At 46.5% G+C, this 23,195-nt stretch overlaps 1 protein-coding gene across 1 annotated transcript in view; it reads right to left on the bottom strand.

The window, feature by feature from the left end:
• LOC134577813 (interferon regulatory factor 3-like) overlaps nucleotides 1–23,195 on the bottom strand; it is a 70,844-nt gene that overhangs the window by 22,230 nt on the left and 25,419 nt on the right. Inside the window, exons 6-10 of the mRNA XM_063436712.1 lie at nucleotides 21,210–21,281; nucleotides 15,570–15,653; nucleotides 12,997–13,362; nucleotides 12,603–12,721; nucleotides 9,850–10,012 (exon numbers count right to left, since the gene is read on the bottom strand). Coding sequence (XP_063292782.1) covers nucleotides 9,850–10,012; nucleotides 12,603–12,721; nucleotides 12,997–13,362; nucleotides 15,570–15,653; nucleotides 21,210–21,281 — 804 coding nt within the window. The remainder of the gene's footprint in view (nucleotides 1–9,849; nucleotides 10,013–12,602; nucleotides 12,722–12,996; nucleotides 13,363–15,569; nucleotides 15,654–21,209; nucleotides 21,282–23,195) is intronic.

The raw sequence follows: 23,195 nt of genomic DNA, 5'->3' as shown, positions 1-23,195 counted from the left end.
GCTATGATGTCTGACAGGATCTACCATGTTGTGGTGAGGCTTGACATTGGTTGGTGGTTAGCTGGTGTTGCTCCCTTGTGAGGGTCATTTATGACTAGTATTATTTTGCTTTGTGTTAGCCAAGCAGGGTGGAGACCTATTGCTAGTAGCTGGTTCATTTGTGCTGGTCGGTTTTCATGCAGCATTGTAAATTTCTTTATCCATTTATTAAAGTGTGAATCATGTCAGGTCTTAGTGCTGACTGACTCTTTATGTGGGCTAATTGTTGCTGGATATCTGACTGGTTCATGTTCTGGAAGCATGCAATGGTTTGCTTTCAGGTCTAGTGGTCTTCTAGGTTTAATAGAAGTCGGTCCAAGATAAGTTATTCCTGGTTATCATATAGAATTTAGCAATGCTCCCCCAAGACAGATTCCAAGATACACAAAGGGTAGGAAACAGAGAAAATTAAGACTCTCAGCAGAAATTCATATATGCTCACCTGTTTCTAAAAGGAAACGCATCAAGGGGAATGGAGACCTCTCCTGGATCTTCACCAGCTATTTGGCTATCTGATATTTTGCAAATTAAAAATGAAATCTCTGCAGTCAATTCTGAAATTCAGAAGGTGGTGTTTTCAAACCAGTGGATGATTTCCATAGACTCATATGATGCTATTTCCATATTCTAATTGCTGCACAACACCAGACGTCCCTGAGATTTTCTGTGTAGGAAGGGCACTTTAAATGTAGATCCCTTTCTTTAAGTCTAAGCACATGTGACCTATGCAGAGAAAGTCATAAGCGTGTTGGGTCCTCTATCATAAGACTGACAAGGTAGGCTCAGTGGAGGTTGAGAACTCTACAAGATAAATTCCTACTACAATTCAGATCGGGCAATCTCCAACATCCCTTCAAAATTCCATCTAGAGTGCATCATTTCCTGTTGTTGGCTACAGAGGAAGAACATCGTCTGGAGATCCCCTCGGAGAGAAACCCCATAGATCAAGCCAACAACATGTGCCAACGATTGGCACTGAGGACCATATCTGCAAGACAACTTTGTGCAAAGAAGATGGAAGTCCTTGGCTATGAAACATCAAACTATTAGCAGCCTTAAAAGGCCTGTAGCATTTTCAGTGGGTGAGTTTCCGGGTCAACTATGCCACAGTAATGGCATTTATAAATCATCTAGGAGAAACCTGGAGCTGGAAAATGATAAACATCCTAAAATGTCCAATGTCCAGAAGCTCCGGGGCCTGAAAACCATTTATTCATTCCTCTTGAGCAGATGAGGTATGTCTTTCCACCAAATCCATTACTGCCACCACTCCTGAGCAGGCCAAGATAAGAGAGAGAGTCTCCATCATACGGATTGCTCATTGATTAAATTCTGGACCCACAGAGCAGAATATCTTTTTTTGCTTCAAAATCTTTGCGAGGAGTCATCATGATAACTTCTGAGAGTATCATCCCTTCTTCACCAGGACCCAGTGTTTCATCCAGGCCCTTTGCCCCTCAAACAGAGGGCACAGAAGTTGAAAGGAGGAGGTTGAACAAAGTTTACTCACCTGCCGTTTCAAGCTAAAAAAAATTCTGGTTCAGCTACATACTGTTGTATATGAGATACCTTTTTAATGTGGGCTCAACAAAAGAATGTAAATGTCCATAGTCCATAAAATAAAGACATTCTAGAGGTTCTACAGTCAGGACTAGGGAGAGAACTGCGTTACAATACCCTAAAAGTTATCTGCCCTAACTAATCACAAATTGGTCTTTGATACTGACTTTTCCAGATTACCCAGTAAAGTCATCAAGATTAATCCTCCTATTAAAGCCATCTATCTGCTTTGGGATTTTGCTTTAGTGCTAAAAACCTTTAAGTTCTCTCCCTTCAAGCCATTGGATTCTTTCGGTTAACACTTCCTTGTTATTATGACAGTTTTGCTGGCATTGACTTCAAGGAAATGAGTTTCAGAACCTCAAGCACTTTCTGTGGAGGAACAATTTACAGTTTTTCATTGGGGCAGGGTCATTCTCAGAACAGTTCTGGAATTCAGATTCAAAGTGATCTCAACTTTCCATGTGAATGACTAGATCGTGCTTCATGCAACAGACTAAGCTCACCAGGGCGAAGCTGACAAGTCAAATCTGTCAGCCCTGGGTACATTGACATAACACTTATATGATAGATATTCTAATTGGCAGTCTTCCTCTAGACTGTTTGGGATTCCCAGTGGGGCCAGCAAAGGAAGTCATCAGGAGATGGATTGTGTCAGCCATTATCCACGCTTAACCAGGCGTTCCTGTTTCTAATGCACAGATGCCCATACAACTAGGTCTCCTTGAGCCTCTTGTGTCACTGAGTCCAAAGTTCCTACTGACATGATCTATAAAGCAGCCAAATGGACATCTATTAACTAAATCATTATTTTGATGTCAGAGAGGCTAATTAAAAATAAATAAATCAGTATTGGGGCGTGTCCTGACCGCACATGTGAGCGGACGTGAGAGACCGGAGCTCCTCCGATATCGCGGCTAACACAGCTTGATATAACCGACGGATCGCCGGCAAAACGCACACTATACAAGGGGAACCGCTCTGCTACCCGATGGCGACAAAACCGCAGAAGAAAATGAAACAAAAAACCATAAATGCTCATCTGGAGAAAACACTGCCGCCGGAACACGGTGAGCAAGATGGCGCCGGTAGGCCGCGATCCCCAGCGTGTTACTCTGATACTGGTGACTACAGGCACAGACCAGACAGCCCAGCCACAAACTCATCCATCAGAGCGATCATGCAAGAATTAAAAACCTCATTTAAAACGGACTTACACCAAATAGCAGCAGACATCAGATCTGACATCAACAGCATTGGGGAGAGGACTGCACGCCTGGAAGAGCGCACAGAGGAACTAACAGACGCGCATAACTCCATGGCAGCAGCCTATACCTCCTTGTCACAAAAGATCAAGACACTGGAAGAGAAAGTTGCTGACCAGGAAGACAGAAGTCGGAGGAATAACGTACGCATTAGAGGTATCCCAGAATCTGTGACACAGACAAGTTTAACTAAATACGTTCAAGATCTCTTTAGAGTGCTTATCCCCTCACTAACTGAATCAGAACTGCTCCTGGACAGGACGCACCGTCTCCCTAAGCCCAGACATCTCCCACCTGACACGCCACGAGACACCATTACCAGGGTCCACTTCTACCCTGTCAAAGACCGCATTATGCAGGCAGCCAGAACCACGAGCCACTGGCCAGCGCCCTACAGTGATGTTAAGCTCTTCACAGACCTCTCATCGACCACCATGATAGCGCGCCGCACTTTCGCGCCCATTACTGCAGCGCTGCGGGCAGCGAACGTCCCCTACAAATGGGGCTTCCCCACGAAGCTTTTGATCAAGCGGAATGGCGTGGATAAACCAATATTCAACCCAGAAGAGGGAAAGAGAATTCTCCAGGAATGGGACATTCCACTACAATCTGACAGCCCTAAAAGGGCCCTGCAGACCACCGCTGCACCAAAATCGCTAACCAAAGGCTGGGAACACCCAATGAAGACTTCCCGCACACCCTCTGATCGCGGAACCTCCCTAACCTGAAAGGACTGCTGGTTCTAATCAAAATTGGTGTCAACCGAATGGACTAGACGCACAGGTTTTATGTTTTGTATCATTTGCTTAATCCCCTGTATTTTATTTTAACTTAATAATGTCGGTTATACAATACAATTCATTGTTAATGCCGCGACCGGGGGTAATGCCACCCGGACTCACTATGTCATACATTTGTACTGTTGTAGATCTTCCGTGCTGTAGATCTCGACATCCTGCCCTTAACGGGCCACCCCCAAGGCTCCCTAGTAGCCGTAAATATCCGTTACTTCAGGTACCTTGATGTCACCCCTAGGTGACACACGGAACATTGTATATAGTTCTCACCCAGTTACCCCCACCCCTTCCCTTGTGCGTATACCGATCAACTGTCCCATATACGATCTCCACTATGACTCTAAACCCTTAAGAGCTAACAAAACTGCAGCAAACCCCGTCATTATACCATGGTGATTAAGATCATGTCCCTAAATACGAAAGGGCTAAATTCACCAAACAAACGCAGGCTGGCCATACAAGAGGCTAAGAAATGTGGCGCTCTAGTAGCATTCTTCCAAGAGACGCATTTTAGATGGAAGGATAAACCCAGGTTTCACTCCAAATGGTTCCCCCACGACTACCACGCTTGCTATACAGCCAAACAGCGAGGTGTGTCTATTTTAATCAGCAAAAATGTAGTGTTCTCTTTGGTCCGTAAAATAGCAGATAGGAAGGGTCGATATCTAATTATCCAATGTTTACTTAATAATGCCCCGTACACGCTGGTCAATGTCTATGGCCCCAATGAAAACCAACATGAATTTATAACCTCAACCCTAGCAATCCTTGACATGTATAAATATGGGGAGGTAATTATTGGAGGTGACACAAATTTCTTACTGGATAGCAAGTCTGACTCGTCCTCTGCTACTGGGCTCTCGCGATATACCATGCAACAGAGAACGGTTCTCACAGCCAAAATTTGCAATACACTAGCTTCACACCGTATGATAGATCCATGGCGCATCCTCCACCCCACAGAGGTGGACTACACCTGCCACACAGCTGCACACAACAGCTACTCCCGCATAGATCGCTTTCTAATTCCAGCTACCTCCATGCCTAACATAGCAGAAGCCACTATTGGTACGATTACTTGGTCCGACCATGCCCCGATCACCCTCAGTATTAAAGAAGCATTTCCCAACAAAGGGACTGGCACCTGGAGACTCAACGAGTCCCTTCTAGCCGATCCATTCGTAGTGTCGCAGATCACCGATGACCTCAAACATTATTTTGCTGAAAACACCACACATGCTACCTCCATAGAACAGGTATGGCTGGCACATAAAGCGGTCATACGGGGTTGCTTTATAAAGCATGCCAGTAGAGCTAAGAAACTAAGGCTAGCACGCTACAACTCCTTAGTAACGGAAATCGCCACACTGACACACTCCAATAAACGCGACCAAAGCACGACCACCTATAAAAAACTGTCAGACCTCCAAAACCAATTACGTAACATAGAAATGGCCAAAACATCACACCTATTGCGCAAGGCAAAGCATAACTTTTTTGCCAATGGAAATAGAGCTGGTGCCAAATTGGCTTCACAACTAAAGGAGAGAAGTGTCGCCTCCAGAATTGCCTTCCTAATAGATAAACAAGGGAACAAGATATTGAACCCACAAAATATTGTTGATCTCTTTGCAAATTACTATAGTGAGCTATATAACCTCAAAAACGACCCCAATATGTCTCTACCGACCCCTAGCGACATCGACGGCTTTCTACAGGACCTCGACCTACCGACGCTAAAAGACGGAGACCTAGATATACTGCAACGACCATTCTCCACAGATGAGCTCGCAACTGTAATCTCACAACTCCCTGCTCACAAATCCCCCGGCCCAGATGGCTTTTCAAATGCTTACTACCAGAAATTCTCAACCATTCTTGCACCACACCTCCTAACGCTCCTTAACCACTGTGCCTCCGTAGGTGCCTTGCCTGATGAGCTGCTGCTGGCCCACATATCCACCCTTCCCAAACCCGGCAAACCCCCCACACAGTGTAAAAACTTTAGGCCTATCTCCCTGCTTAACGGAGATGCCAAGATATATGCCAAGCTTATCAGCAACCGGCTAGCCCCATTACTCCACAAATTAGTGCACAATGACCAATCCGGGTTCATAAAAGGCCGCCAAGGCTCTGACAACACCAGGAAAATCCTAAATATGCTTTCCTCACTAGACTCAAGAAACTCGAAAGGCCTCTTTCTTGCCCTTGACGCGGAGAAGGCCTTTGACCGATTAAACTGGGCATACATGGTCAAGACTTTGCACAAGTTTAACTTTCCTACATCTACTATTAGGAGTATAATGGCACTGTACCACAAACCAGCAGCCAGAGTCTCCCACGGAGGCTTCCTGTCCAGCCCCTTCCATATCACAAATGGAACACGACAGAGTTGGCCCCTATCCCCCCTACTATACATCCTGGCCCTAGAACCCCTGGCATATAAATAAATCAGTATTTAATGTTTGATTTGTTTGGTATTTGTTTATTTCACATTTAATTGGTCAAATACACTTTATGCATTTAAATGTTGTGGAGTCTGTATGTTGTGGCCAGGTAAAGAGAACATTTATCCCTACTTGCCATGATTTTCTTTTTCTGATGATCAAAAATCCTGCCCTGGAGATATTACTTATTACCATGACTAAATATATGGATGCAGGAGGGGGTAAGGGAAACAGAATATTAGAATATTATGGTAAGCAGGAATACAGATATATATATATATATATATATATATATATATATATTCAACTTTCTCATCCCTCTGGGTGGTATTTTTATATTCCAATCCTCATTCTCTGGGCCTTTTCCAGAAGCTTGGGAGTCTGAGGGTTCTTCACAGTATTTTAGCTGTTCCTAGAACTGCACTCTTCTGGAATGTAATCTCAGATGTCCCATCTGGAATCTTCTAAAGCCCCTCCTCCACCTAGGGGGTCACTGCCCAGTGCTCCTATCACAACTGGGACTACTAATACCTTCCCTTTCCACTGACTAACTCCTCTTTCAGTCCTTGTTATTTGTCCACTTTCTCATGTTCCTCCTTATTGATGTTATGGTCGCCAAGTAATGCCACATCCACCACCACTGCAATCTTCAGTTCTTTGTCTACCACCACAATGTCAGGTTGGGTCACAACTACTTTCTTGTCTACCACAGGATATTAGCCCTGTCATTCTTATCTACCCTTTGTGGTATCTCCCATCTGGACATAGGCAGCTCCAGCCCATATACTGTGCCAATATTTTGGTATACAATCCCAGCAACATGATTGTGCTTCTTAGTATATGCTGTCACTGCTAACATCTTTCAGGTGGAATCTTCCATTCATAGTGAGTAGTTTTCAGGTCTTGACGTTTCTTTGGTGACTAGGTCTTCTGTTGGTCAGGTATTATTGCAGCTGGGCAACTGATTACTGGTAGGGCATATGTGTTGATGGTTTGTATCTTGTTTTTGCCATTAAGCTGCAACTTCAGGACCTGCCTAACTCTCTGGAGGTACTTGGATGTTGCTATCCTCCTTGCATCTTCCTCTTGGTTTTCATGTGTTTGTGGTACCTCCAGGTACTTGTAGCTGTTCTCTGCCTCTCTTATTTGACCTCCTGGTACTTGAACTTCTCCTTCTGATTGATAATGATATACAGAGAGCAAAATAGAGATATAGACAATGTATGTGTGTTGCAGCCATGGACACAGACAATACACACTCCCGGTCTCAGGCATTCGGTCCATAACAGAGTGCTTAACGGGTCAGTCTAAGGTGAGTTAAGTGGCTGTGAGGCCTTAGTAAGCACAATGCCTTAGGCGGCCTTCTATCTCGCCTGTAGTGTCCCGTTAAAGTGCCTGTTCATTGTGGGTTCGTATTTCTATTTATTTTACCTCCGCAGAGGCATGGTTCAACACAATCATGTCGCATGTAAGGTTAAATACTTCCCTATTCCCAACTCCCCTCACACTCTCATCTAGAGTTGCCTGAACCAGCTGAAAACAAAGGCAGAAATTAAGTCAGAAAGGAGGGAATGTTTATGCAAATCTTATGACACATAGCCAAGATGGCTGCTTCTACTGGCATACAATTACAGTGAATGTCTAAATCTGTATCCTTGGTTACTTGCTGGCAAGCAGTTACTCTCTGTATAAGGAATGTACACAAATCATATTTCAATAACAAGATCCCTTCAAGGATGCTACTACAAAATATTTTCTGTTATCCAGTGGCTTCTTAAGGATTGGGGTAGTCCACCTGAGTGACAGGTGGCAAGAGGGTGCAAAGCGCACCCCCTTACCTCCAGAAACAAATCCATAGCTGTTTAAGATGCCTGTGGGGCAGGCAGTTGCCAAGCAGTTCCCAACTGGACAACAGTCAACATAAGATAAGGTAAGCTAGGTGGACCTCATTGCTAACAACACTAAATACATTTTTATTAAAAAAATATACTATATTATTTATTAAGATAAAAAAATATGCGTATGGATGTAATTCTGAGTGTTTACTAACAGACACACACACTCACACTAACAGACACACACACAGTCAGACACACACACACACCCACACTAACAGACACACACACACACACACTCACTAACAGACACACACACTCACACTAACAGGCAAACACACACACACACTAACAGACACACATTAACAGACACACACACACAGAGTCAGACACACACACACACACACACAGTCAGACACAGAAACACACACTAACAGACACACACACACACACACACTAACAGGCACACACACACTCACTAGCAGACACACTCACTAACAGACACACACACTCACACTAACAGGCAAACACACACACAGTCAGACACACACACACACACACACACTAACAGACACACAGTCAGACACACACACACACAGACACACACACACAGACACACACACACAGACACTAACAGACACACACACTAACTAACAGGCACACACATACTCACTAGCAGACACACACACACACACACTCACTAACAGACACACACACTCACACTAACAGGCAAACACACACACAGTCAGACACACACACAGTCAGACACACACACACACACACACAGTCAGACACACACACACAGTCAGACACACATACACTAACATTAACATATATATATATATATATATTTTTTTTTTTTTAACCTCCCCCCCCCAGCCTCCTTACCTTTGGGAATGCTGAGGGGGTCTCTTTCTCCCTGGTGGTCCAGTGGCTGCTGGGCGGGCGACGCTGGCGAGCGGCTGGCGAGGGAGCACTTCCTCTGAGCTGTCTGCTCAGCTCCCTCGCGCGCCGCCCGCAGAGTGAGGCTGGGAGCCGGAATATGACATCATATTCCAGCTCCGCCTCCCTGCCTCACTCTGCGGCGCGCGAGGGAGCTGAGCACACAGCTCAGAGGAAGTGCTCCCTCGCCAGCCGCCCGCCAGCGCCGCCCGCCAGCGCCGCCCGCCTAGCATGTCGGTTAGCCGCAAGGCTAACAAGACATTTGCTCTGGGCATTTGGGGCAGCGTTTTTTGCCGCCCCCGGGAAAATGCCGCCCAAGGCAAATGCCTTGTTTGCCTCGCGGCTAAAACGTCCCTGATGTCACCACTGTTGTCACACTATTGTTCTATTTGCTGTCATTGTACATGGCACTGTTTACTGCTCAAGTTTAAATAAAGAATGCTAAAAAAAAAAAAGAACACTTTAGGCACTATCACCATTTAATCTCATTGAAGTATTTATAGTGCCTGGAGTCCCCTGTCGCTGTCCCTCCATTCAGCGTTATATGGTTTTTGAATGGTTTAACTTGAATGAGGGTCCCCAGCTGCCCACAACCTGGCTTCCACTGGAGATGTGGCTAAGGCAGAGATGACACACTTTATTCAAGCCATAACAACTCATACCAGCAATAGGCTGCTGTGATAGGATGAAAACGCTGACACTCTCAGCCAATCATAGCCACCCACTGCTGCTCAGGCTAATGCAACCGGGGCAGAGGGGCTAGCCTACGCTTAACATCTGATCATTCAACAAAACAGTTTAACAATAAATGGAGGGATGGCACCAAGCACTATAACCACTTCAAGATAAGGTGGCTATTGTACAAACAGTGTCTCTTTAATCACTTGTACTAATATCTTGCTATGTTGAAGATCTGAGGTAAATTTGATAATCTAGAGAGAGTGTGATAATAAAAGCTATTCACAGTCCATCATTTCCTCCAATTCTTTCAGTACAGCCAGCATGTCCACAGAAGATGATATAGAGAGTGACTTTGATATTTCCAGTTTGAGTTCATCGCTCCGTAGTGAGGTTGCACCGCCCGCATAGCTCAACTCATGAAGCAACTTCATTGGCACGGAGGTGACCTATGAAGGAAAGAAGATGTATGGATAGGTTACTTTGTGCAAATAAAGAAAGATCCTATGAAATCAATGATCTAATCGCTATACCTGGGTGAACTTACAATACCAAGGATTTAGATCTTCCCCTGGTCAATCTTTGAAAAAGAATAGAAAGAATAGAATCTCTGAAAAAAATAATGCATTTACCAAATATGCAGCAAATCAGTAGGAGAACGCGTCTAACGTTTGATGAGGAACAACATTATGGGTGTAGAACTGAGACGGAACTGGACAGAGCCAAAATCCGCTCTTTGTGATGCGAGTCTGCTCTAATACTTTTTCAGATTCATAAACTCAAACTCAGTGCCTCAGGAACAACTTTAAATAAACAAGTTCTATGAATAAATATTAAAGCAGCCCCCCGAGATCAATCTATACTGTCTTTACTTGGCCATAAGAAATGTTGAAGGACTGTCCCGAGCACTTAAAAAAGGGACATTTAACAAAATTATCCCATCTAATTATCTTGATATGTATCTTGAATCTACAGCCTGATTTTTAAGTTTACCTTTTTCTTTAGACATTGGGGTTGACTTACCTTTTTTTTTTTTTTTTTTTATTCTTTATTTTGAGTTATGCATAAGGTTACAAAACAGGCTTGTGCTGCCACAACAACAAGCTACTTCATCAGACATAGTATAATTGCAGCATGGCAGTCGACATAAATGCACATTTTTTTATGGTTATGCAAAATATTTGGTACAGGCTAGGCACATATCTTTGGTATTCGGGTGAAACTTGGTACTTAAACTAGCAAGACAATCTAGACCCGAGATTAGTATCATAAAAATAATATGGAACACACGCTTAACTACAGTGTTGTTCTGTTCAGATGACAGATGCACCAGCATTGTTGTAGGTAAACTAAGCTTAAACCCATTATGAGATGTGAACTGGGATGCAGCGTGAACTAAGAGTAGTGGGTCATATATAGAGCGTTGCATCATTTTTATAATAAGTAATCAAGAAAACCCATGCTAGCGATAAAGGCAAAAACTCAGCAGAAATTGAAATAATGAAAGGTTAAAGACTGTAACTGTATGTTTAGCTAGTATTCAGAGAACAGCTCATGGGTTAAGAGGCATTGTGGGGAAATCCAGCTATAGCAGGATATGCCTGAAAGACTCCGGTCCCATGGCTACAATCAGCCGATCCCCTCTGGGCACCAAATACAGTCCCTTAGAACCATCGTCATCTGGGATGTAAGAGGCATGCATGTGAACAGGTGCCAGGCATCTGGCATATGTTCGCAGTGATTAACGTAGTAGGGGGTCAGAGCATTCCTGGGAGGTAGGCAACTTCAGGTCTGGTCCGGAGTTGTGGTGGCTTGAAGTGGAGATGGAGGCTAGATATGGGATGATCTTTTCGTTTCTGCCTGTGCATCCGGCCCCGTCGTCGGCACCTCCTTGGGGAACCGCTGGCGATTACCATCCTGCGTCTGCCCTTGGGGCATGAGATTGCCAGAGGTGCAGGTGCTGGAATGGTCTGCTTCGCAGGTGCAGTATTCAGCGTCCTCTCAGATATCTTGACCCAAAAGGCAGCAAAAATGTCATCAAACTTGGTCAGAAAGTGAGATGCCAGATCACCACAGGCCCCCAGGCTTGCCGACTGAAGTATGGCATCCACCATATTGGAATTGGTGATTCCTGGGATGAGCAGTCTCTGAGACGTACAGTGTCTGCGCCTGCTGGTGTCAGGATATCCCTCACCGGTGGGGGGGTGGGGGGGGGGGGGGAGAGGAGGAGAGCTTGTGGGTTGTCCTCTGCAGATTCAGGATTCGTCTCCAGGAAGCCCCGGGCTGGGTGATCGGCCGCCTCACCCGCGCCCACGCCTCCACCTAGGCCGAAAATTGGACCAGTTATCGCTGTCGCCGGGATAAAGACCAAAGAGCCCCACCTGCGCCACAACAAGAGTAGACAACGAGTAGGGTGAGGATTAAACCTGGTCAGCCCAGTAGTTGAGCAACAATACAGCTTAATTACAGGTTTATTTCACAGATTCGCAGGCTTCTCTGCATGGCGGTCAGGCTTTGTCCCAGGGGTTGACTTACTTGTGGCAAAAAAAGTTTCATAAAATGCCCAGACCTCTTTTCCTACAAAGTTAACCCCCACCCACTGGCTCTGTGTGTGGTAATGAAGGCAGAGGCAAGAACAAATATTCAAGCAAAACATTTCACTGAATTATTCTATTTACAGTACACCTGGCTGCCAAGGTGTTGGAGTTACAAAAAGACGTACATACACACACACACTTTTTTACAACTAGTAAATATCTAATGGATTCACAGTTACTTGGATTTCCTATTAATGTAGTGTTTTCAACCTTTTATGTTGATGTACGTTTATGAGTGTCTGATGTAAGTTTACAATATACAAAGTTAACATTCAGGTTATATATAAAAGAAAATACTACGCATTACTGTGCATTAACAGTGTTAATTTCGTCAACATTCAATGTATACTTCTTGGTAAAACCTTTCGCAAATATATTGTTAAATAGATAAGTGTGTCAAGCAAAGTCGGCGTCCCCCAGTTCAGTGAAAGAAGTTACTTACTTCGACCATAACAAGGTTCTCCTTCCACGGCCTGTTATGTGGCCACTGTTGTCCGAGGCAAATCCAGACTGTGTATTGGGGAGATTCCCTCCTCGTTCCTTCTGTGAACTGAATCAATTCTGACAGAGACAAAACATGAAGTTAGCATGATGTCGCATACAGAGCATCAAACAGCACAGGCTGCCTATTGAAATCGGTAAATAACGAGACGTTTCGTGCGTCTCAGACATTTCTCTAACAAGAACTTTTGTAGCATTATTTAACGTCAAAAAAAGACGAAATATAATTTAATTTTTACCTGACTAGGATGAAATATGTAATTTAGCTATACATACGCATATACTTACATACATACATATACACACTCATACTCTACAAATGAAAACCTGTTTACCTCTTATAAACGTCTGCATAGTGAAGAAAACCGTGTAGTCCGATTTGCTGATTTCATTTGGACAATTTGTGTTCGGGAATTGGGCCAAGGTCCAGTAGCTTTTACATTTGCCTTGCCTCTTTCCACAAACCGACCCATCTCTCTCCTCAACCAATGTACCGTCTTCCAGGTTCTCCAGCAGTTTGGTTATAGAACTTGCAACTTCAGAGTCAAGAACATTATGAGGTATTGGTAAAATCACATCTTCCAGGTAGTTTGCTGGATTTGGTTGTTTTCTTGAAGTGATACAGAATCCACGAGGGTTCTTTACTAAGGTATTTTTGACTAAGGTTCCTCGATAATAAATGTTAACATCATATTGGGTTTCTGTAACATACAGGCAACATCAAAATATTGTAAATTCAACTATTAAGGTACTTTGGAGAGATGTATCATAACTGGGGTTGAAGAGGGCAAGATAAGATATAAAGAGTAGGTCAAATGGTTATGGCTCAGATATGTGGAAAGATGGTAGACGTAACAAAGACAACAGAAAAAGGATTAAATGAGCACAAAGAAATACCAATAGATGGGAAAGAATTTAAATAAAATAAGTGGAAGAAGGACTAAAATGGAATGAAGAACAGTTACAACTGAAAATGTTGTATTTAGGAAGAAACAACAAGATTTTGTCAAATGAGAATTTCTTAGTTTATCAGAAAAACAAAGTAGAATGGAAAAAAAAATCAAAGAACATATCTCATGCACACCCATCTAGATCACCAGTTATGACACCAGCAACCACCCCACTGTGTCAAAAATTTTTAGGAACCATAAGGTGATAACAGACATTTTGGGTGAGAATTAAAACTAAATGGTTGTATCATATTTAACTACTAAAGAGAATCTCCCATCTTTCCCAAGTTCATTTTAATAATTACTTTTATTCATGATATGGTGGCATTGATTACATTTATTTTTTTTATAAATAATTCTGTGTCCTACAGATCACTTCTCTCTAAGGATGAGGGAGGAAGCAGAATTACTAAGGATAAAAATTATAGGGAAATAAATAAATAAAATAGAAGAACTGTTGTTTCCACTGATACACAACGTGGCTTTTTCACCAGGTGTGAAGGTCTCCATTTTTTTGTTCATTCTGGGCCACTCAGTCCCCCAAATCCAGCACCTTCTCCAAGATGGCTCACTGCAATCACTTACCATCTTGATGTCATGTTGTACTTTACCATAAAAAAATGAAATCCAAATATTGACTTAGAAAAAAAAAGGAGAAGAACTGAGAGAATAAAAATATGGTGTATGGAGGAGTTAGGGGGGACCTCCATGCTGCTAAGTCGCATGCCAGAGCAGCTCCTGTTTGTTGCTTTATGAACCGATAATTATCAGACTTTACCTAATTTTGAAGCTGGAATCTGTACAATATTGTGAGAAGGGCCACTGAGCTTGTTGAGCGAGGGGTAAGGTTGACGGGCGCCACCTAACCTTCCTGCCACTTACTAACTTGCCAGCCTTTTGGAGATGAAAGCTCCTGGTCCCGTTTCCCTTCTTTGGACCGGTGAGAGTTATCCCAGTCCCCATGGGAGAGATACTGCCTGAATCGTGCACATTACCTTACAGAGGCACGAGGGCCTAATATTCAAAATGGTCGCAAGTCCACGTGGTACTGACACGAGCCCACAACCTGAAGACATCATGGCCAAATATGATCGGCTCACCGAGAGCATCCTGGGCTGACTGAACTAGAGAGTGATAGTGTACTCACCTCCTCCTGACCAGCCAGCTGTGGATTGATACCCTTGAGGTCTCATACCGGGCAACTTAAAGGTTCCCTGCGCTGTTTCACGGCAGATGTATCTTCCTAGACCAGGAGTCCACTGAGGTAGAAACCCCTTACACCACCCACATCCTTGGGGGACAATGCGGCAGAGGCACCGCGACCTCAAACACTGCGGCCCACCAGGAAAAGCTCCCTGGACTGTAGCCAAGTACATGACAGTGGAGCTAAGGTGAAGGCCTGGGGCTGGCATGATGCTCATATTTTGTTTTTATTAGTTTTGTTTTTCTCGTCCCAGTCAGTTTATCCATGTTCACCTCGCAAGGTGAGGCCTTCCTCTGGCTTATACATCGTTCACATGCTCAACTTTGTTTAACTCAGATGCCACTACTTGTGAGTACACATGGTGTACATATTCATGGTTATACCCCTTTGCATAAAGCATTTTAGTGGTTGACTTAACCACAAACTGTGTTGCTCTTCATGACAAATATGCAAAAATTGGTGCTGTACTCTATTATACACAACCTTATATTGTATAAGCCTATTATTTATGCTTTGAATTGGTCTTGCATATTGTATATACACTGCATGCACCACAATAAAAAAAAAAAGAATAAAAAAAAAGTGCTGTATAGAAAAAAAATTAAAGTATAACAGGTTGACGTATAAAAATAAATAAAAATCCTAGTCTGGTTTTCCAAGACAATCCGTCCTGTGCTAATAATGTGTTCCTAGACATCTATCAGATAGGAAAAGCCTATCATAAATTCGTAAATTACAAATAGAGATTTCTTACCCAATGTGTTGTTGGTTAACATTCCGTACAGTATTTGATCCACACTTTCAGGTTCTTGTACTGGAATGTGCGGAACATATGGCTCTAGAAAATATCACACATACAGCAGAGTTTATAACTGGCCAGAGGAACCATCCCAAACACTTATACAGTGCTAACGTGAGCTATCATTGTCCTAGATAACTAAATTCTGGACAAGGCCACCAACTAGGTCTACATTTTTGTTAACGGGATTAGGTGGATGTACAGAGGTAGTGAAAGCGTGGTGATGGTCATCTGTTTTTGATAGACTGGCCAGTGGATTCTCATTTGCTCTTGTGAGAAAGGTGGTTAGAAAGAAATATCCTCTGTGCTACTTTCATACACTCAAATAAAACAGTCCCAAAACTTAAACTTAGCAATATACTGGAAGGAGTCTTGAGCTGCTAAATGAGAGCTAAAAAAAAAATACAAAAAACCTTTTAAAAGAGTGTTTAGAAGTTGAGAATATACTGTATCTTTTTCTATATAGATATAATAATGTGAATGTTGAGAAGACTTTATATTACACATTTTTTGTGTGTTTAGATTAAGTCACCAGCACGTTACTTGCTTTGTATTTATTAAATAAAACGGACTACGAGATTATAAAAGTGCATAAAAACCTGAAATGTTGGCTGTTTTATGTTCTGAGAAAACAGCCACGAAAAACGAATAAACTCAATCAATGGTTTTCTTGATCCTGTTGCCCAGACACAGGGCAAACAAGAACTTGACAATTATGGGAAATTTTGGAAGTTTCTATTGCAAGAATTCCGGCAAATTCAAAATGGGAAAGAAGCTTAAGTAATACTGACGACAATATCCAAACATATGAAATAATTGCTTTAGAACCCATTCTCAAAGTCAAACCTCAGCAAATTTAATGGAAGTCTGTTGCCTGTGTAGAGGATAAATGCCATTGGTGGTTTCATTCACGGTTTGTAATAGTACAAGCAGTATTAGATTAGCAGTGAACATGGCCAATACATCTCCTACTGTACGTTGCGCATGCACACACTTCTGTCTGTTCTTCTGTAGAAACCTACTGGGAAATTCCACATTACCCATACACCGTACAATCTATTTGGTGTATGTTTTGAATTATGGTTGATGTTGCGTAAACGTATTAGTGTGCTTTCAACACAATTTGGAACAACAAACTGGAATAAAGTGGAATGGCGCATTTATTGGTCTCTACCATATTCAATTTATAATTATTCCAATGTATTATTTAGATGAGGTGAGATATATATATATATATATATATACACACTATCAACACAGACAGACAACAATGTAAGATATGCTGTGACTCTCACGTGTACGTGTGCTCTGTAACCATATGGATTCCTCATCAATGGGCATAGCCTTTAGGACAGTGATGGCGAACCTATGGCACGCGTGCCACAGGTGGCACGCCGGGCCCTCTCTGTGGGCACGCGGCCATAGGTTTGCCATCACTGCAGAGTAGGCGCCTGCCTGCCCGAAACGGCAGGCGCCTACTCTGCTTCCGTGTCGGCAGGACCGGAAGCAGGGGGGAGGGATCGAGGAAGCAGCTCTCCTGTCCTCCCTCGAGCTGTGTGGAGCGTTGCCGCGCGTTACCATGGCAACGCTCCACACAGCATCGCGCGGGAGGACAGGAGAGCTGCAGGACCTGTCCTGTCCTGCATAACACCACCGGACCACCAGGGATGGCTGTGTTCCCCCCTCCCCTTCACCAAAGGTAACAAGAAGGGAAGGGGGGGGGGAATACTGATTTAATTACCTACCCCCCTTACCTACAGCACCCCCTACTCCCCTTACCAACAGACCCCTACCATAGCACCCCTACTCCCACTACCCCCAGCACCCCTACCCACAGCACCCCTACTTCCACTACCCACAGCACCCATACCCCCCTTACCCACAGCATCCCTACCCCAGCACCCCTACTCCCACTACCCACAGCACCCCTACTCCCAGCACCCCTACTCCCACTACCCACAGCACCCCTACTCCCACTACCCACAGCACCCATACCCCCTTACCCACAGCATCCCTACCCCCAGCACCCCTACTCCCACTACCCACAGCACCCCTGCCTCCATTACCCCCAGCACCCCTACCCCCTTACCCCACAGCACCCCTACCCCCAGCACCCCTACCCCCTTACCCCCAGCACCCCTACTTCCACTACCCACAGCACCCATACCCCCCTTACCCACAGCATCCCTACCCCCAGCACCCCAACTCCCACTACCCACAGCACCCTTACCCACAGCACCCCTACTCCCACTACCCACAGCACCCCTACCCCCAGCATCCCTACCCCCAGCACCCCTACTCCCACTACCCACAGCACCCCTACCCCCTTACCCACAGCACCACTACCCCCAGCACCCCTACTCCCACTACCCACAGCACCCCTACCACCCCTACCCCCCCTACCCCCAGCACCCCTACCCCCAGCACCCCTACCCCACTTACCCACAGCACCCCTACCCCCAGCACCCCTACCCCACTTACCCACAGCACCCCTACCCCCAGCACCCCTACCCCAGCACCCCTACCCACAGCACCCCTACCCACAGCACCCCTACCCACAGCACCCCTACCCACAGCACCCCTACCCACAGCACCCCTACCCCCGCACCCACAGCACCCCTACCCCCCTACACACAGCACCCCTATCCACAGCACCCCCACCCCCCTACACACAGCACCCCTACCCCCTACACACAGCACCCCTACCTACAGCACCCTTTCCTCCCCCACACACAGCACCCTTTCCTCCCCCCACACACAGCACCCTTTCCCCCCTCACACAGCACCATTCCCCCCCACACACAGCACCCTTCCCCCCCCACACACAGCACCCTTCCCCCCCCACACACACAGCATCCCCCCCCCCCACACACACAGCATCCTCCCCCCCCACACACACAGCATCCTCCCCCCCCACACACAGCATCCTCCCCCCCCACACACACAGCACCCTTCCCCCCCCACACAGCACCCTTTCCCCCCCCACACAGCACCCTTTCCCCCCCCACACAGCACCCTTTCCCCCCCACACAGCACCCTTTCCCCCCCCACACAGCACCCTTTCCCCCCCCACACAGCACCCTTTCCCCCCACACACAGCACCCTTTCCCCCCACACACACAGCACCCTTCCCCCCACACACACACAGCACCCTTCCCCCCACACACACAGCACCCTTCCCCCCACACACACAGCACCCTTCCCCCCACACACACAGCACCCTTTCCCCCACACACACAGCACCCTTTCCCCCACACACAGCACCCTTTCCCCCACACACAGCACCCTTTCCCCCCACACACACAGCACCCTTTCCCCCCACACACACAGCACCCTTCACCCTTTCCCCCACACACAGCACCCTTCCCCCCCCCACACACACAGCACCCTCCCCCCCCACACACACAGCACCCTTTCCCCCACCCACACAGCACCTTTCCCCCCACACACAGCACCTTTCCCCCCCACACACAGCACCTTTTCCCCCCCACACACACAGCACCCTCCCCCCCCCACACACAGCACCCTTTCCCCCCCCACACACAGCACCTTTCCCCCCCACACACAGCACCCTCCCCCCCCACACACACAGCACCCTCCCCCCCCACACACACAGCACCCTTTCCCCCCACACACACAGCACCCTCCCCCCCCACACACACAGCACCCTTTCCCCCCCCCCACACAGCACCCTTTCCCCCCCCACACAGCACCCTTCCCCCCCCACACACAGCACCCTTCCCCCCCCACACACAGCATCCTCCCCCCCCACACACAGCATCCTCCCCCCCCCCACACACAGCACCCTTCCCCCCCCACACAGCACCCTTTCCCCCCCCACACAGCACCCTTTCCCCCCCCACACAGCACCCTTTCCCCCCCACACAGCACCCTTTCCCCCCCCCCACACAGCACCCTTTCCCCCCCCCACACAGCACCCTTTCCCCCCACACACAGCACCCTTTCCCCCCACACACACAGCACCCTTCCCCCCACACACACACAGCACCCTTCCCCCCACACACACAGCACCCTTTCCCCCACACACACAGCACCCTTCCCCCCACACACACAGCACCCTTTCCCCCACACACACAGCACCCTTTCCCCCACACACAGCACCCTTTCCCCCACACACAGCACCCTTTCCCCCCACACACACAGCACCCTTTCCCCCCACACACACAGCACCCTTCACCCTTTCCCCCACACACAGCACCCTTCCCCCCCCACACACACAGCACCCTCCCCCCCCACACACACAGCACCCTCCCCCCCACACACACACAGCACCCTTTCCCCCCCACACACAGCACCTTTCCCCCCCACACACAGCACCTTTCCCCCCCACACACAGCACCTTTTCCCCCCACACACACAGCACCCTCCCCCCCCCACACACACAGCACCCTTCCCCCCCCACACACAGCACCCTTCCCCCCCCCACACACAGCACCCTTTCCCCCCCCACACACAGCACCCTTTCCCCCCCCAACACACAGCACCCTTTCCCCCCACACACAGCACCCTTTCCCCCCCCAACACACAGCACCCTTTCCCCCCCCAACACACAGCACCCTTTCCCCCCACACACAGGACCCTTTCCCCCCCACACACAGCACCCTTTCCCCCCCCACACACAGCACCCTTCCCCCCCCCACACACAGCACCCTTTCCCCCCCCACACACAGCACCCTTCCCCCCCCACACACACAGCACCTTTCCCCCCCCACACACAGCACCCTCCCCCCCCACACACAGCACCTTTCCCCCCACACACACACAGCACCCTCCCCCCCCCACACACACAGCACTCTTTCCCCCCCCACACACAGCACCCTTTCCCCCCCCACACAGCACCCTTCCCCCCCCCACACAGCACCCTTTCCCCCCCCACACACAGCACCCTTTCCCCCCCAACACACAGCACCCTTTCCCCCCCCAACACACAGCACCCTTTCCCCCCAACACACAGCACCCTTTCCCCCCCCCCAACACACAGCACCCTTTCCCCCCAACACACAGCACCCTTTCCCCCCAACACACACAGCACCCTTTCCCCCAAACACACACAGCACCCCAATCCCCCACACACAGCACCCCAACCCCCCACACACAGCACCCCACCACCCCACACACAACATTACACACAGACACATACACTGCACCGCTCAATGCAGTATATGTGTGTGTTCAGCAGTCTTTGTGTATTCAGCAGACTGCGTGCGTGTATTCAGCAGACTGCGTACTCAGCAGTGTGCGTGTATTTAGCGGACTGTGTGTGTATTTAGCAGTCTGTCTATGTCTCGGTGTGTGAATGTGTTCAGCAGTCTGTGTGTAGTTTTTTTCTAAACGTAAACCTCAGTATTCAGGTTTAATTGTCGTGTTGGCACTTTGAGGGGAAAAAAGTTGGCATGTATTGCAGTTTGGGCACTCGGGCTCAAAAAGGTTCGCCATCACTGCTTTAGGATATACATGCGATATCAGTGCTGCACTTTGCAGTGGTCCTGGGTAAAATCAACTACTCTATCTAAAAGGAGAGATCTGTTACTTTTTAACAAATTAAACATAGATGGAATGTAGCGTTCTTCTTACCAAATGCATTGGGGATGAAATCAGCTGGTGTGATTTGTTGCACATTTTCTAATTCCTGCACAAGAGCAGCTTCTTCAAAACATAATTCAGTATAAAAGCTGTTAAATATTTCCTATAACAGACAAAATCTAGTTTTCAAAAACATTTTTTTTACATTTATGGTTTAATAGGGAAGCGGAGGTAGCGGTTATCATCGACAATCCAACATTCCTGCAACTGCAAGCTCTTGATTGCATCATTTGGGCAAATTGTTTTACCTTGCATCTGACTTGCAATAGGGATTTCTTCCTCCTATTTGTAGGGCATTGGAATAAAAATATAAGGCGGGCAAGCTACCTTTAATGGCAGATATTGGCGATTTGCTCCGAAAGCCGCAGAGCTCCCAGATGGCTGTCAGGGTGCCGAAGCTAGACTACTCCTCCAGATCATCCAGTAAATTCTCTTTGGCCAACGGTGCAGAGCCTTCTATGTCAGGGAGAGCCAGAAACTACAGATGATAATCAAAAAATTAGAATATCGTGCAAAAGTTCATTTATTTCAGTAATGCAACATAATAGGGGAAACTAATATATGAGATAGACGCATTACATGCAAAGCAAGATAGTTCAAGCCGTGATTTGTCATAAGTGCGATGATTATGGCTTCCAGCTCATGAAAGCCCCAAATCCACAATCTCAGTAAATTAGAATATTACATGCAATCAATAAAACAAGGAGTGTACATAGAACAATATCGGACCTCTGAAAAGTATAAGCATGCATATGGACTCAGTACTTGGTTTGGGCCCCTTTTGCAGCAATTACTGCCTCAATGCGGCGTGGCATGGAAGCTATCAGCCTGTGGCACTGCTGAGTTGTTATGGAAGGCCAGGATGCTTTAATAGTGGCTTTCAGCTCTTCTGCAGTGTTAGGTCTCATGTCTCTCATCTTTCTCTTGGCAATGCCCCATAGATTCACACTGGACTTAAAGCATCTTGCAGTGTGTGCCTCTCCATTCTTCCTACAGACTCTGGATCCTTGGTTTCCAAATGAGATGCAAAAGTTGCTCTCATCAGAAAAGAGGACTTTGGACCACTGAGCAACAGACCAGGTCTGTTTTTCTTTAGCCCAGGTAAGACGCTTCTGACGTTGTTTGTTGTTTAGGAGTGGCTTGAAAAGAGGAATACGACATCTGAAGCCCATGTCCAGGACCCGTCTGTGTGTGGTGGCTCTTGATGCACTGACTCCAGCCTCAGTCCACTCCTTGTAAAAGTCACCAACACATTTGAATGGCCTTTTCCTGACAATCCTCTCCAGGCTGTGGTCATCCCTGCTGCTTGTGCACCTTTTTCTTCCACACTTTTCCCTTCCACATAACTTTCTATTAATGTGCTTTGATACAGCACTTTGGGAACATCCAACTTCCTTCGCAATTACCTTTTGAGGCTTTCCCTCCTTATGGAGGGTGTCAATGATGGTTTTCTGCACAACTGTCAGGTCAGCAGTCTTCCCCATGATTGTGATTCCTACTGAACCAGACAGAGACCATTTAAAGGTTCAGAAACCCTTTGCAGGTGTTATGGCTTACTTAGCTGATTAGAGTGGGACACTGTGAGGCTAGAATATTGCATCTTTTCACAATATTCTAATTTACTGAGATTGTGGATTTGAGGTTTTCATGAGCTGGAAGCCATAATCATCGCACTTATGACAAATCACGACTTGAACTATCTTGCTTTGCATGTAATGCTCCTATCTCATATATTAGTTTCCCCTTTGACGTTGCATTACTGAAATAAATGAACTTTTGCACGATATTCAAATTTTTTGAGTATCAGCTTTACTCATCTTCTTCCACTGAGTAAAGCTGCATCCTGGTTACTGAGGGCACTCCGAGGCACCTTCTGGAGGATCTCCGCCACAACATGGTGACTGATATAGGTCTCTTACGAGAGGAGCTGTCAGGAGTCTCTGCCTATCTTACCCACGAATTAGGATTGAATCTCTA

This window comes from Pelobates fuscus, chromosome 11, assembly GCF_036172605.1.
Source record: "Pelobates fuscus isolate aPelFus1 chromosome 11, aPelFus1.pri, whole genome shotgun sequence".
NCBI lineage: Eukaryota > Metazoa > Chordata > Amphibia > Anura > Pelobatidae > Pelobates > Pelobates fuscus.
This window is presented reverse-complemented; position numbering and strand designations above follow the sequence as displayed.